General features: G+C 41.2%; 1 protein-coding gene and 1 long non-coding RNA gene across 49 annotated transcripts in view; one reads left to right on the forward strand and one right to left on the reverse strand.

Moving 5' to 3' along the window:
* LOC103350302 (uncharacterized) overlaps positions 1-12,572 on the reverse strand; it is a 32,786-nt gene extending 20,214 nt beyond the window's left edge. The window contains exons 1-4 of one of the 6 annotated variants that reach the window (XR_518315.4): positions 12,063-12,262; positions 9,188-9,398; positions 4,707-4,760; positions 1,751-1,878 (exon numbers count right to left, since the gene is read on the reverse strand). This is a non-coding gene — a long non-coding RNA (uncharacterized lncRNA). The other 5 variants (XR_518314.4, XR_011390861.1, XR_011390862.1 and 2 more) reach the window with 5 other exon arrangements.
* EIF4G3 (eukaryotic translation initiation factor 4 gamma 3) overlaps positions 1-14,266 on the forward strand; it is a 378,821-nt gene that overhangs the window by 261,816 nt on the left and 102,739 nt on the right. For all 43 annotated transcript variants that reach the window (XM_070079133.1, XM_070079138.1, XM_070079134.1 and 40 more), the window contains one exon: positions 11,340-11,428. In XM_070079133.1, the coding sequence (XP_069935234.1) occupies positions 11,340-11,428 (89 nt within the window). The remainder of the gene's footprint in view (positions 1-11,339; positions 11,429-14,266) is intronic.

Genomic DNA, 14,266 nt, shown 5'->3' on the forward strand with positions numbered 1-14,266 from the left:
AACTGGCAGATGGGATCATGTGTGCTCTCTCTTTATCTTTTGTTCCTTCTCACATAAACTTTATTATTAAAATATATTCACAGGAAATGTTTTGAAAATAATATTGGAACTTTTAATTTCCTGCATAAATGAAGGATTAATGATTTACGATCAAGATACCATCATCCTAAAGGCAATATTTCCGGAGTAACTAAAGAGTTGTAGCAAAAATGTCTAAGACATGTTTGAATCTCAGCTATACATCAGGACTTTGAGGATTTTATAAGGGGAAGCCCCAAGATTCCGATCCATGTTTTGGTTAGAATAGGAAATGAAGCAGAATGAGAATCAAATAATTCTGATCAGTAAGAGAGTCTACCATACAAATTATAGGAATTTTAAAGCATGCTTCACTTAGAATTCTATTAGCTCTTATTTTGTGTTGTTTTTTGACAGGCAGAGTGGACAGTGAGACAGAGACAGAGAGAAAGGTCTTCCTTTTGCCGTTGGTTCACCCTCCAATGGCCGCCGTGGCTGGCACGCTGTGGCCAGCGCACCGCGCTGATCCGATGGCAGGAGCCAGGAGCCAGGTGCTTCTCCTGGTCTCCCATGGGGTGCAGGGCCCAAGTACTTGGGCCATCCTCCACTGCACTCCCTGGCCACAGCAGAGAGCTGGCCTGGAAGAGGGGCAACCGGGACAGAATCCAGCGCCCCGACCTGGACTAGAACCCAGTGTGCCGGCGCTGCAAGGCGGAGGATTAGCCTAGTGAGCCGCAGCACTGGCCAATTAGCTCTTGTTAAAAGTAATTTAAAAAAGATAATTGTCCCAACTTCCTACTCTTGTCAATAGGAGTCAAGTTTCTGGCAGAGAACAAGCTTTATACATTCTATTCTGTTGACTCTTGTTTAATCACCAACCATGATGTGTTGATAATTTTTCAGTTTGATTAGTATATTTTTTTCTTTTGCCTTTTCTGCAGACTTGAAAGGCAAAGCAAGATAAACACTGCAGTTACAGGGAGGTGAGGGAAGAGGCCAGGAATCTGGAACGTCATCCTGGTCTCCCCAGAGTGGCAAGAGCCCAAGCACTTGAGCCACTGTTGTCTTACAAGATTCATTAGCAGGAAGCTAGATCCAAAGCAGAGTAGCCAAGACAAACCAGCACTCTGATGTGGGACACGGGCTTCTGAAGTGGTGGCTTAACCTGCTGTGCTGCCATACCCACCCTGTTAGCTTTCTTACAGAGACACCTTATCTGTGTTACTTCTCACTGAATGGGCCTTTTATTTCTTTTTCTTGACTTAACTGTACTAGATAAGAATTCTAGTACAGTATTAAATAGAAATAGTATTTGTGTCCTGCTCCTGATCCCAGGGAGAAAGCATGCAGTCTTTTACCATTATGTATGATCATAGCTATAAGTTTTTTATTTGCCTACTTGAGGAATTTCTTTTTTATTCCTAGTTTGCTGAGAGGTTCCTTAGTGACGAATATACAAGTATATTGGGTTTTGTTGAATGCTTTTCCTGCAACTACTAATACAATCTATGCTTTTCTTTTTTTCTTGTTGGTTTATTAACTAATAATTTGGTATTTGATACTTGAATATGAAACTAACTTAGCTTTCCTGCAATAAACCTTGATCAGGATATATTATTATTTATATTGTAGAATTTATTTTATTTAGCTTTTTTTTCTTTTAAGCATGTAAATTTATTAGGGATGCAGGTTTTCTGGTAATTTCATGTTAGGGTGTCTGGGTAGTACTGACCTCACAGGGTGAGTAAGTATTCCCCTTCTGTTCCATACTCTGGGAAAGTACATGCAGGATTGATTTTGTTTCCTCCTCTGCTACTTGGCAAAATTCACCCGGTGAACCATAAAAAAATACAACCTATACTGAGAAGAAAATAAACCAATTGAAACCAAATTGCAGTTGACATAGTTACTAGAATTAGCAGAGAAGTCATTAAGTAGTTTTAAGTGTGATTACTATAATACATATATTCATAAAGTAGAGACTAATAATTAATATAACTGGAAAACACAGTATTGATAGACTCAGTTAATAGAAAACAACTAAAGGGACCAGCACTGTGGCACAGCGGGTTAACGCCATGGCTTGAAGCGCCGGCATCCCATAAGGGCACTGGTTCAAGTCCCGACTGCTCCTCCTCTTCCAATCCAGCTCTCTGCTATGACCTGGGAAAGCAGTAGAAGATAGCCCAAGTCTTTGGGTCCCTGCACCTATGCGAGAGACCCGGAAGAGGCTCCTGGCTTCGGATCAGCACAGCTCCGGCCATTGCGGCCCTCTGGGGAGTGAACCAGAGGATGGAAGACCTCTCTCTCTGTCTCTGCCTCTCTCTGTAACTCTTTCAAATAAATAAAATAAATCTTAAAAAAAGAAAAAGAAAACAAGTAAAGATATAAAGTACTGGTACAGGGGCCCACGCTATGGTATAGTGGGTGAAGCCTCTGCCTGCAATGTCATCATCCCATGTGGCTGCCAGTTCGAGTCCTGGCTGCTCCACTCTGACCAGCTTCCTGCTAATGCACCTGGAAAAGCAGCAGAAGGTGGCCCAAGTGCTTAGGCCCCTGCACCCGCATGGGAGACCCAGAAGAAGCTCCTGGCTGCTGGCTTCAGATTGTCCCAGCTCTGGCCATTGCAGCCATTTGAGAAATGAACCAGCAGATGGAAGATATCTCTTTCCCTCCTTCTCTCTCTATCTCCGACTTTAAAATAAATAAATAAATCTTAAAAAAAAAAAAAAAAAAAAAAAAAGGAATACTGTGGCTGGTGCTGTGGTGCAGCGGGTTAAAGCCCTGGCCTGAAGTGCTGAAGTGCTGGCATCCCATATGGGCGCCGGTTCGAGTCCCGGCTGCTCCTCTTCTGATCCAGCTCTCTGGTATGACCTGGGAAAGCAGTAGGAGACCTGGAAGAAGCTTCTGGCTCCTGGCTTCAGATCGGTGCAGCTCTGGCCATTACGGCCTTCTGGGGAGTGAACCAGCGGATGGAAGACCTCGCTTTCTGTCTCTACCTCTCCCTGTAACTCTTTCCAATAAATAAAATAAATAAATAAATAAATAAAAAGAATACTGAAACAGCACAGTCAATTTGACCTAACTGGCATTTAACTAACATGCTAGTGCATTATTTTTAACTGCACATGGCAGATTTACCTAGGTAAACCATACTGTGGTTCATACAACAAGTGTTACTAAGTTTAAAAGGATTCTGATTAAAGTAGGTATGTTCTGTGACCAAAGTGCAGTGAAATTAGAACTCACTGAGAAAAATCTCCAGAAAACCCCCAAAATATTTAGAAAGAAAACATTGAAAGATAAAACAAAAATCAAAAAGAAATTTATAAAGCATCTTGAACTCAATGAAAATGAAAACCTAACATATCAAAATTGGTCAGGTATTTCTTGCATTCATTTTGTGTTGCTGTTGTTCATCCGTCACCACAAACTTAGTGGCTAAAACAACACAAGTTTATTATCTTACATTTTTAGAGGGCAGAAGTCTCAAATAGCTTCCCCTGAGCTGAAATCAAGGTATCATCAGTAGGCCTGTCTGTCTTCTCTAGGTGCCATGACAATCTGTTTCTTTGCCTTTTCCATCTCAGAGACTCCCTGCATTCCTGGGCCCCTTCATGTCTTTCAAAGGCAGCAGCCGAGCACGCTCAGCTCTAGTTCTCCTGCCTCCTCCGTTCTCTGTAAGGACACTTCTGAATACATTGGAGCATGGGATTCATTCAAGATAGTAGTCACCTCACCTCAAAACCCTTAATTTTATCACATCTGCAAAGTTGCTTAGGACATATGAAGTTTCACAGTCATCGGGTTCAGAAATGAAGACATGGGGGAGCCGTTGTGGCGCAGCAAGTTAGGGAAGTGCCGGTGCCAATCATATGGTAGTGCCAGCTACTCAGTCACAGCCCAACTTCCTGCTGATGCATCCTGGGTGTCAGCATTTGATGGTTCGAGTACTTGGGTCCCTGCCAGCTACATGGGAGACTCAGATGGAGTCTGGGCTGCTAGCCTCAGCCTGGCCAAGCCTTGCTGTAATAGGCATTTGGGGAGTAAACTAATGAATAAAAGATCTCTCTCTCTCTGCCTCTGCCTCTGCCTCTCTCTGTAACCCTGCCTTTAAAATAAATAAATAATAATCTTAAAAAAAAGATACAATAGGAAGCATACTTATTAAGCCCAACATACATTTCTATTTTTTTTTTTTAAGATTTATTTATTTATTTGAAAGAGTTACAGACCAAGAGAGGCAAAGACATAGAAAAAAGTCTTCCATCCACTGTTCATTCCCCTGATGGCCACAACGGCTGGAGTTATGCCGATCCAGAGCCAGGAGCTTCTTCCAGGTCTCCCATGTGTGTGCAGGGGCCCAAGTTCTTGGACCATCTTCCACAGCTTTCCCAGGCCATAGCAGAAAGCTGGATTGGAAGTAGAGCAACAGGGACTTAAACCAGCGTCCATATGGGATGCTGGCATTGCAGGCAGCAGCTTTACCCGCTACACCACAGCGCCAGCCCTCATACATTTCAAATAGCAACCCCTAAAAGATGCTGGGGAAAATCCGACAGACTTACTCTATAGTTTTTCTTTTGGCTGACATCTCTCAATGACCCATCATTCTTACTGTTTTATCACCATCATTAGTTTTTGTCTGTGCATTTACATCTTCATTGTAAAACTTGCCCTTTTCTCACCTGAGTTTCTCCTTTGTGCTGCTCCAATTTCTTAGCGAAATCATCACATTTTTCCTAAATTCCAATGAGTAGAAAGTTAAAAGGGAATGGAACAGAAAGTAGAGCTAGAGGGACAAAGCTCAATGCAGTCAGAATGATTTGGTGCCAGTTTATAGGCTCTCAAAGAGGAAACAAGTACAGTGAAAATGTCAGGAGTGAGTGAGGAGGAGTTAAGACTGGCTGTTAAACAGGAGAGAATTCCTGGTAAAAGTTCCATGGTTGGAACATTCTACTCTGTTTATGAACAACCCTATGACAATGCACTTGGGGCCCTTCCCTCACCCACAGTGAAGTGTCCTTTATTTTAGTTTTGTGTCAACTTAATTCCTGACATCCAGACTCTGGACACATTAATAGGGAATTCATGTGGCATTCTAAAAGAATGGAGAGTTAGAGGGAGACTTTTCATGATCATGGGTCTCTTGCCTGGCTATTATGCCATCAAGTTTTCAGCTTGTCTGCTCACTCAGGCACTTAATTGCTGAGTAAAGAAATATCTTGCCAACCAAGAATATTCTCTGCACAAATGTGGAAAAGAAAGAAAACAGTTGTATTATTGAATAAACATTAACAAGACTGCAATGAGCACTAAAAAAGTCCAATTGAAAGAAATCTCTTATAAATCCATTACATGTGTGTTCTTATTCAGTGTAATGATAACTTGCCCTCATATAACAGGATTTTAACAGGCAACATCCTAAATTATCTTCGAAATGTGGGTGACCATTTGTATTAATTAGTTTAACAAATGAAAAGTGAAGCTTCACATATCTTAATGACAGCAGGTAGTTACATGAGCCAGGTGCCTGGGTGACATTACCTTGGTGACATGGAAACTTGAATTGGCCCTCCAGTATGGGATGCAGGCATCCGAAGCAGACACTTAACCTGCTGCACCACAACATATGCCTCCCAATGTCTTTTTAAAAATCCTAATGTTACAGAACAAGGTGGGTAGATTTGCTGCCCCTTGCTCCCCAGCTCAGGCTGTGATGCCAGTCTTTTGGTAGGAGAAAGGCTCTGTTATTGACCAGACAGAGGCAGGAACAATGACTCAAATCTGCCTGCCCAGCAGGGGCTTGGGAGGAGCTTTATGAGTTAGATGAGCCGGGGCTAACACACAGGGATGTTGTCCAGGCAAGTTCTGGTTGGACAGCTTGGAATCAGTCAGGCAAACAGAGATACCATGGTTAGTAGCTTTGCTGAGAAACCAGGAACTTAAAGGGGCAGTTCGATATCATTAGTTGAATCTCATTGGCCAGACAACAGATCCTTTCTGCATGAAGTAGCTTGTAGGCATTGGTGCAATGACTTGGCCCCTGTCACTCGATATGAAACTGAATCAGTTTAACACCACCTCAGTGAGGACTTTTAAAGATCAGACAAGACAATTTGTTGTTGCTCATGTACTTTTAGCTCTTTTGTAGTGCTTCATTGCGTGTTATATCTTTTTTTTTTTTTTTTTTTTTTTTTTTGGACAGGCAGAGTAGACAGAGAGAGAGAGACAGAGAGAAAGGTCTTCCTTTACCGTTGTTTCACCCTCCAATGGCCACTGCAGCCAGTGCACTGCGGCCGGCACATCGCGCTGATCTGAAGCCAGGAGCCAGGTGCTTCTCCTAGTCTCCCATGCGGGTGCAGGGCCCAAGGACTTGGGCCATAGCAGAGAGCTGGGCTGGAAGAGGGGCAACTGGGACAGAATCTGGCGCCCCGACCAGGACTAGAACCTGGTGTGCCGGCGCCACAGGCGGAGAATTAGCCTATTGAGCCTTGGTGCTGGCCGCCTGTTATATCTTTTTAACTATCTCTCTATGACTTGTTTGCTTTCAAATTATTTTCATTTATGTCTCTTTTTTTAAAAGATTTATTTGAAAGGCAGAATGACAGAGAAAGAGAGGGGTAGAGAGATCTTCCAGCTGCTGGTTCCCAGGCCAAAGCCAGGAGCCTGGAGCTTCATCTGTGTTTCCCACAGAGGTGCTACTATCAGATAAAACAATTATTAAATTTTAAATTCTTGTTTAAAGTTCAGTCAGAAAAAATTGTGAAATACATGATATGCAGTTGTCCTTTTTAAATGCCAGGAAGGAATGTTCATATCTCAGAGATGACACACATAGTTTTGTTTCTCCAGCTTTCTGTTTGTATTTTATAGGTATTCTTCAATGCGTATGTCTTACTTTTTATGATTAGAAAAAATACTAATCTAGATAAGGGGGTAATGTGCCATGATAGCAGTAATGTTTGTTATTCTTTGACTCACTATGTAACAATTTTGACATCTCTCAGAGTCAGGATTTTAGACTAACAGGGATGGAGTTTAAGAACTGATGTTTTGTAAAGGAAATGAGATTGAGTATTCTAGATCTCTGATGTTTCACAGAGTAGTTCCTCAGGACGCACTAAATCTTTGAACTACTCTTGACTGTTCTATCTGTGTAAAATCCCCACTTCACATAAAAATTTTTCTCAGCATTCTAATTTTTAAAAATGCACAAAGTTGGATAGGTGGGGGAGTTAAAGGGGAGTGGGTGGGGTATTAGCATAGTAGTTAGGATGTTGGCTAAGATACTCATGCCCTATATCAGTATACCCTTCTTTTTTTAAGATTTATTTATTTATTTGACAAGTTGAGCTACAGACAGAAGGAAAGACAGAAAGGTCTTCCATCTGCTGGTTCACTCCCCAAATGGCTGCAATGACAGACCTGGGCCGATCCAAAGCCAGGAGCCAGGAGCTTCTGGGTCTCCATTGGGTGCAGGGCCCAAGGACTTGGGCCATCTTTTACTGCTTTTCCAGGCCATAGCACAGAGCTGGATTGGAAGAGGAGCAGCCGGAATATAAACCAGTGCCCATATGGGATGCTTTCACCACAGGTGAATCCTTAGTGTACTACACCACAGCACTAGCTTCTGGCTCTTACCTTTGGTTCCAGATTCTGCTAATGCGAAATCTAGGAGGCAGCAGATGGTAGGTAGCTCCAGTGATTGGACTTCTGCCACCCGCATTGGAGACCTGGATTGAGTTTCCATCTCCTGACTTCGGCCCACATCAGTCCTGTCCCTGACTACCATCATACACACTATAGAAATGAACCGCAGAGAGGAGCTTTGTCCATCCATCTATCTGTCTCTCTCTCTCTTGCTGTCAAATTAATAATAAAAATGAGTTAAAACATATATGAGTTTTATAAAAACCAGTAAATGTGTGAGTCTTCTGTGTTCGCCCTAGCCCTTTTTTTCCAAATTCAGTGGTTATCTCCTAAGTTGTACAGGTAGTTGTTAGCTGTTAATTTGCAAGAGTAGCAACAGCACAGCAGTACAGCCTGAATACAATGTAAAAGAAAAAGTCTTCTATCTATGGAGATGTCTTGATCTCTCTGTCTCTCTCTCTCTGTCTCTGTCTCTGTCTCTGTCTGTCTCTCCCTTTCTCACAGCACAGAGAAAAATCCCATCCACTCCCTCACTCCCCAAATGCCTGCAATGGTCATTACTGGGTCAGGCCAAGGCTGGGAGCTGAAAACTCATCCAGGTCTCCCATGTGGGTAGCAGTTGTGTTGTTATCACTTCCTTCAGCATTTTCATTAGCAGGATGCTGGAGTCAGGAGTCAGAGCTGGATATTAAATCCAGCTACTATGATATTTAATGCAGGTATCCTAACCATTAGGCTGAATGCCTGTCCCATCATATATCGTACAGATAGCATAAAAATATAACTGCTGTGTTCTTTCTTTTTGAATCAAAATAAAATCATTACTAGCTTGATGTGGCACAATTTTGTAGGGTCTATATTCCATACATGGCGTAAGAGTTGAAAATGGCTGTGTTCCTAACTGGATGGAATCCTTGACATAAATTCTATAACCTTTGCAGAGAGGACCAAAAACTCGTACTCGGGGCCAGTGAGGTGGTGCAGCAGTTAAGCCACTGCTTGAACGCTGGCATCCCGTATCAGATTGCCAGTCTGAGTTCTGACTGCTATGCTTCCATTCCAGCTTCCAGCTAGGGCACCTAGGAAGTCACCAGAAGGTGGCCCACGTTTTTGGGTCCCGGGCACCCACGTGAGAGACTGGGATGGAGTTCCTGGCTCCTGGCCTAGAGACCTGGCTGATGTGGGCATTTGGGGAATGAACCAGTGAATCTGTAGATTGAAGATTGTTTTTCTCTCTCTCTTCCCCTCCCTCTCTTACTGTTACTCTGCCTTTCAAATAAATCAATCTTTTTAATTAAAAAAATCTTTCTAAAACCTAATGATTAAATTTACATCTGTCCTTAATATTTTTCCAAATTGATACATTAGTCATTTAATATAAATGAGTTATGAGGATAAAACAAGTAATTTTTTTCCAGTCATCTGAACATTTGCAAAAATTAGGAATTCACAGTATACTTTTTTTGTCTTTATATTTAAAAATAATAGAATGTTTCTATAAGATTTTTGCTCTTACCAGGAGGAGGCTTCTTTAGGCAGAATTAAAATCACAAGTACTTTTGGAGGTTGCATATAAAGCAGACATACAACATACATAGTAGAAGTCTGTGAGGCCATGGCAGATTTAAACCCCCACAGTGTCTAGACTTTAAGAAAATGGTGTGCCTTTAGCAGGCCACAGAGGAAAACTAAAAGCTGGTCTCATGTGGTCTTCTTTGTTATAGTCCCTGAGGGGAAAGTTAAAAAAAGAATTGCTTAGGTGTATGTGTGAGACAAAGATATGCACTTTTTTAATGATAGGGCTGTAATTCTGAGAAGGAAAACTGTTAAACATTTCCTTTCCTTATTCCCAAAAACACTTTGTGTGTTCACAATCTGTTCTACCAGAAAAGATTTGAGACTGTACCAGAGTCTCAACAAGTGATCTTGTATTTCTTCAAGAATTCAGATGAGATGATAAACCTTCAACTTCATACATGTTCACTTTTGGAAATGTTTCTGTTAAGTGGCCTATATTTGACTCTTCTTGCAACTCACCCTCTATAATATTTCATACCTATGTATTGACCCATACGTTATCCTCTTTAATATTTTTTATTTACTATTCAATGGTTAAATAGTCTCTAAATTCTTTATTCAGATGTTGACTGATATGATGGAATTTGTAAGGTAGATAATTTTTTTTTAATTAGGCAAAGTTAGACAGTAAGACAGAGAGGTCTTCTTTCCGTTGGTTCACCCCCCAAATGTCTGCTATGACCGGTGCGCTGCGCTGATCTGAAGCCAGGAGCCATGGTCTCCCATGCGGGTGCAGGGACCCAACCACTTGGGCCATCCTCCACTGGCCTCCCGGGCCACAGCAGAGAGCTGGACTGGAAGAGGAGCAACCGGGACTAGAACCCGTCACCCATATGGGATGCCGGTGCCGCAGGAGGAGGATTAACCAAGTGAGCCATGGCACCGGTCCCGGCAGATGAATTTTTAAGTCCTTTGTAAACTTACTGCTCCAGCTAGAATTTCTGATAAAATAGAATAATTCAGTAAAAATTTTGTATTTTCTTTCTTTATTTTCTCTCCAGCGCTATGAAAGGTTAGGCCAAATTTGAAATGAGATGAATGCTAAATGTTGTAGACTTATTATCTGAAAATTCTTGTATAAAAAAGTTTAAAAAAACTGAATTTTGAGCATAATATTTCTTTACATTTTCAAGGAACCTTAGATAACAGATCTCACTCTTATATTTTCTAACTGAGTAATGGGAGGCCAGGATAAATGTAACTTTCTTTTTTTTCTTTCTTTCTTTTTTTTTTAACAGGCAGAGTTAGTGTGAGAGAGAGAGAGAGACAGAGAGAAAGGTCTTCCTTTTGTTGGTTCACCCCCCAAATGGCCGCTACGGCCGGCGCATTGCGCCAATCTGAAACCAGGAGCCAGGTGCTTCCTCCTGGTCTCCCATGCGGGTACAGAGCCCAAGCACTTGGGCCATCCTCCACTGCACTCCCATGCCACAGCAGAGAGGTGGACTGGAAGAGGAGCCACCGGGACAGAATCCAGCGCCCCAACCGGGACTAGAACTCGGGGTACCAGTGCCGTGGGCGGAGGATTAGCCAAGTGAGCAGCGGCACCAGCCAAATGTAACTTTCTTAAGACCTCAAGTTGGTTAACAGAAGTGGACCCAAGTTGAGAACTGACTCGCAATCCAGTTTTCTTATGTAGAGATTCACCACCTACAGGTGGGATATGCCTTATCAGAAAGGCTTCCAGAAGTGTTTCATATTTCAGGGCTTTTCAGGTATTAGAAATTTGCTTAGTTTTTATCAGTTGAGTGTCCTAAGTCTGAAAATCCAAAATAAAATAAAATACTATAAATTTTGCATTTTCAGGTTAGGGATCCTCAACATATACTGCTTTACAAAACTAAGTATGTCTTTTCCATGAAAATAGGAGAAGCCTTGGCTGCTGATTGGAAAGCTATGAGTTTGTGCCTGAGATATTTGCCATAGCAATCTCTGAGCTGCATCTACACAGTCATTCACTTGATCATCCAACTATCTCCTTGGTCTAGGTGAAGTCTTTTGTTCTGCTGAATTTAATATAGGAATCCTTGAGACCTGATGTTTCCTAGTATGACTTCACAGTGGCAAATAATGGGCCTCATCTTGTGTTTCAGCTCAAACAGCTATCACTGCACCAAAGACATGGAAGAAACCAAAAGATCGGATCCAGACCCCTGGGGAGATGGCAGAGGCAGAACTGGAGGTAAGGGAGAGCAGAGCTCCGTAACTCAGCCTCAGAGCTGCGCTGCCCTTGGTTGCATAAGGCAGGTGTGGTGTACACTTGGTTAACATGTGTCTTATCTTCAAAAATATTTCTTCTGAAGGGCAAACTTTCAGTTAACCCTTCTCATAACCCTAATTGAAATTTTCTTGAGTTTCATCTAATTAAAAGACTAATCTAGTAAACAAAAAGGAAGAATTAAAAAAACTGCCCATTAGCCATCCCTGGTAGAAATCACAAAACTTACCTGGAATCTGTCATCTTTTGTCTGCATCCTAGTAACATAACGTTTCCACAAACGGACCATGCATCTTAAACTAAGCCACACCGATTTTTCTATATTATACAACATCCCAAGTCCAGGAGATAATGTGAGGAAGAAACAAGGACAAATTCAGAACTAAAGATTGCTATAACATGTCCTTGTCTGTAGTCTCAACCTCCGTAGTATTATGTACTGAAGTTTACACGTGGAAAGTGGTATAAACAGTCTGTACATAGCTCTTTTTTCTTTTTTATATCTACTTTTTTGGTATGTTAAAATGTAGACATTATTCTACAGTAACATTAAATACATTTACTTCATAAAACTTCTCTAACTAGTTAGAATTCTTACCCTCTTCAGGCAGCTGGCAGTTGTATTTCTTTGTTACTTTTTCTGTCTTGTTAATGCTTTTGATGCTGTGTGATGTCACAGTTAGCCCCATAGCAACCTCTAAAATGTTATCTGGGTATGATTTCATTGTAGTTATCAGGGGTAGGAATTGACCATAAGTAATAGAGGTCCAAATAGTTGCTGCACTCCTTGCAGCTAAACAAGAAAATGTAGCTTCTACAGAAAATAAAATAGCCTTCCAGAGGCAGGGGAATCACACACAGTCCTGGTATGGCTATATGAGCTTCACAAACTGATTTCTCTTTAGATTCAGCTTGGTTTTTATTAGTTTTCTTCTGTGATAGTTCAAGTTTCATTACGCTATGCCAGATTTCTCAGTTTTGTTCAGTGTTAAGCAGATAGGCCACAACTCCTGTACGTCAGATATTCATCCTCTACTTGAGCTTAGAGGTCAGAAAACTTTTCCTGTGAAAGTCCTAGTAGATGTCACAGTTCCTCAATTCTGCCATAGTAACCCAAAAGCGACCCTAGACAATCTACAAATAAATACTGGCTATATTTCCCAGTAGAACTTTTTGAGTAGACACAGAAATATGAATTTTTATGTCAGGGTATTAGGAGGCAGTTTTGTCATCAAGTTCCTCATTTGAAAGGTTCACCTTTGACCATTCAGCCAATGAGATACTCTTTTTCTTCAATCTGGTTTTTTTCAGTAATCAGTTTAGAACTGTTGGAAGCCTACACACTACTTCAGTGGGGTTTCAACCTGTCATAACCATTTAAGGCAGCTATTGTTGTTGAGTCCTTTGAAGTATCCTTCATAACAACGTCCGTCAAACACTTCAGTGATTCTGTGTTCTCTGAATTTTGTTTTGTTGTTTGTGGGATATAAGTCTTCATATTTATTTTTCCAGGTAGAAATTGAATTTCTATGCGGTATAGTCTCTCTGTATATGCAATAAATGGTCTTTCATGGGTTTTTGTATAGTGAAGGGGACCCAATATATTTCCTTCTCTAAAAATCACATTTTTTCCAAATTTTTGCAAGCTATGAAATAAGAATTCTGTATGATTATATGATGTAATTAGCCTGTTCTGTAGTACTATGCATATACTTATAAACCCAAATTATTAAAAATATTTTTGATGACAGTACTTAATTATAAGGTGATAGTCAAGATCATTATAAATTATTTTAGACAATAGTAGAGTATGAAATTTTGAAAAATGAAGCTGGGGGCCGACATTGTGGCATAGCAGGTAAAGCTCCCACATGTGACACCGACATCTCATATGGGCGCTGGGTCACACTCCCGCTGCTTCATTTCCGATCCAGCTCCCTGCTGATGGCTTAGGAAACGCAGCAAAAAATGGCCCAAGTACTTCGGCCCCTGCCACCTATGTGGGAGACCTGGCTGAAGCTCCTCCTGGCTCAAGGCTTTGGCCTGGCTCAGACCTGGGTATTGCAGCCACCTTGGGGTATGAACCAGCAGGTGGAAGATCTCTGTCTCTCCTCCTTTGTCTGTAATTCTGACTTTCAAATAAATAAATAAATATTTTTTAAAGTGAAGCTGCTTGCTGATCTATATTCAAATTTGGTAAAACTGTTTCTCTCAGAATTTAAGATGCCTGCCTTCTGCAGTGTTTTATAAGACAAAATCATACCCACATTTCATTTTTTTTTACTTTTTCTAAGTTTAATTCCATACTTTATTTCCATTATTGAGTAACAGCCTAAAAGCCATCTGTTTCTGTTGATAACATTTTAAATTTTAGTGTTTTTTCTCCATGATCTAATTTATGGTTGGAGAAAATTTATGAGAATTATATCTGTTACATTACTTCTCTTATATACCAAAGTAGGGTTTGTCACTTAAATGGGTTTTTTTCCCAACCTAATTTCATAAATCATTTGGGGTGACCCCTGTTAGAACACTCTTAGATGATCCTCTGCTAACCAGTCGCAGTGTTTGACTTTATGTAGCGTGAAGTTATCAGCTGGATGCCTCTTTCCTCTGAAGGCTCATTCCAAAGGATTGTTTTCAGAGCCTGTGGTCCTCACGACAAAGAGCGAGCCGTGACACTCATCACAGATGTTGCCCTGGTGAATGCTGAAGGCTCTTGAGGACCTTAGAAAGCCATTTGACACCATGAAGGTCAAAACCATTCTGGGGGATAACTTTGATTCTTCTTTGCCTTTTAAA

This window comes from Oryctolagus cuniculus, chromosome 7 (assembly GCF_964237555.1).
Source record: "Oryctolagus cuniculus chromosome 7, mOryCun1.1, whole genome shotgun sequence".
NCBI classification, from domain to species: Eukaryota; Metazoa; Chordata; class Mammalia; order Lagomorpha; family Leporidae; genus Oryctolagus; species Oryctolagus cuniculus.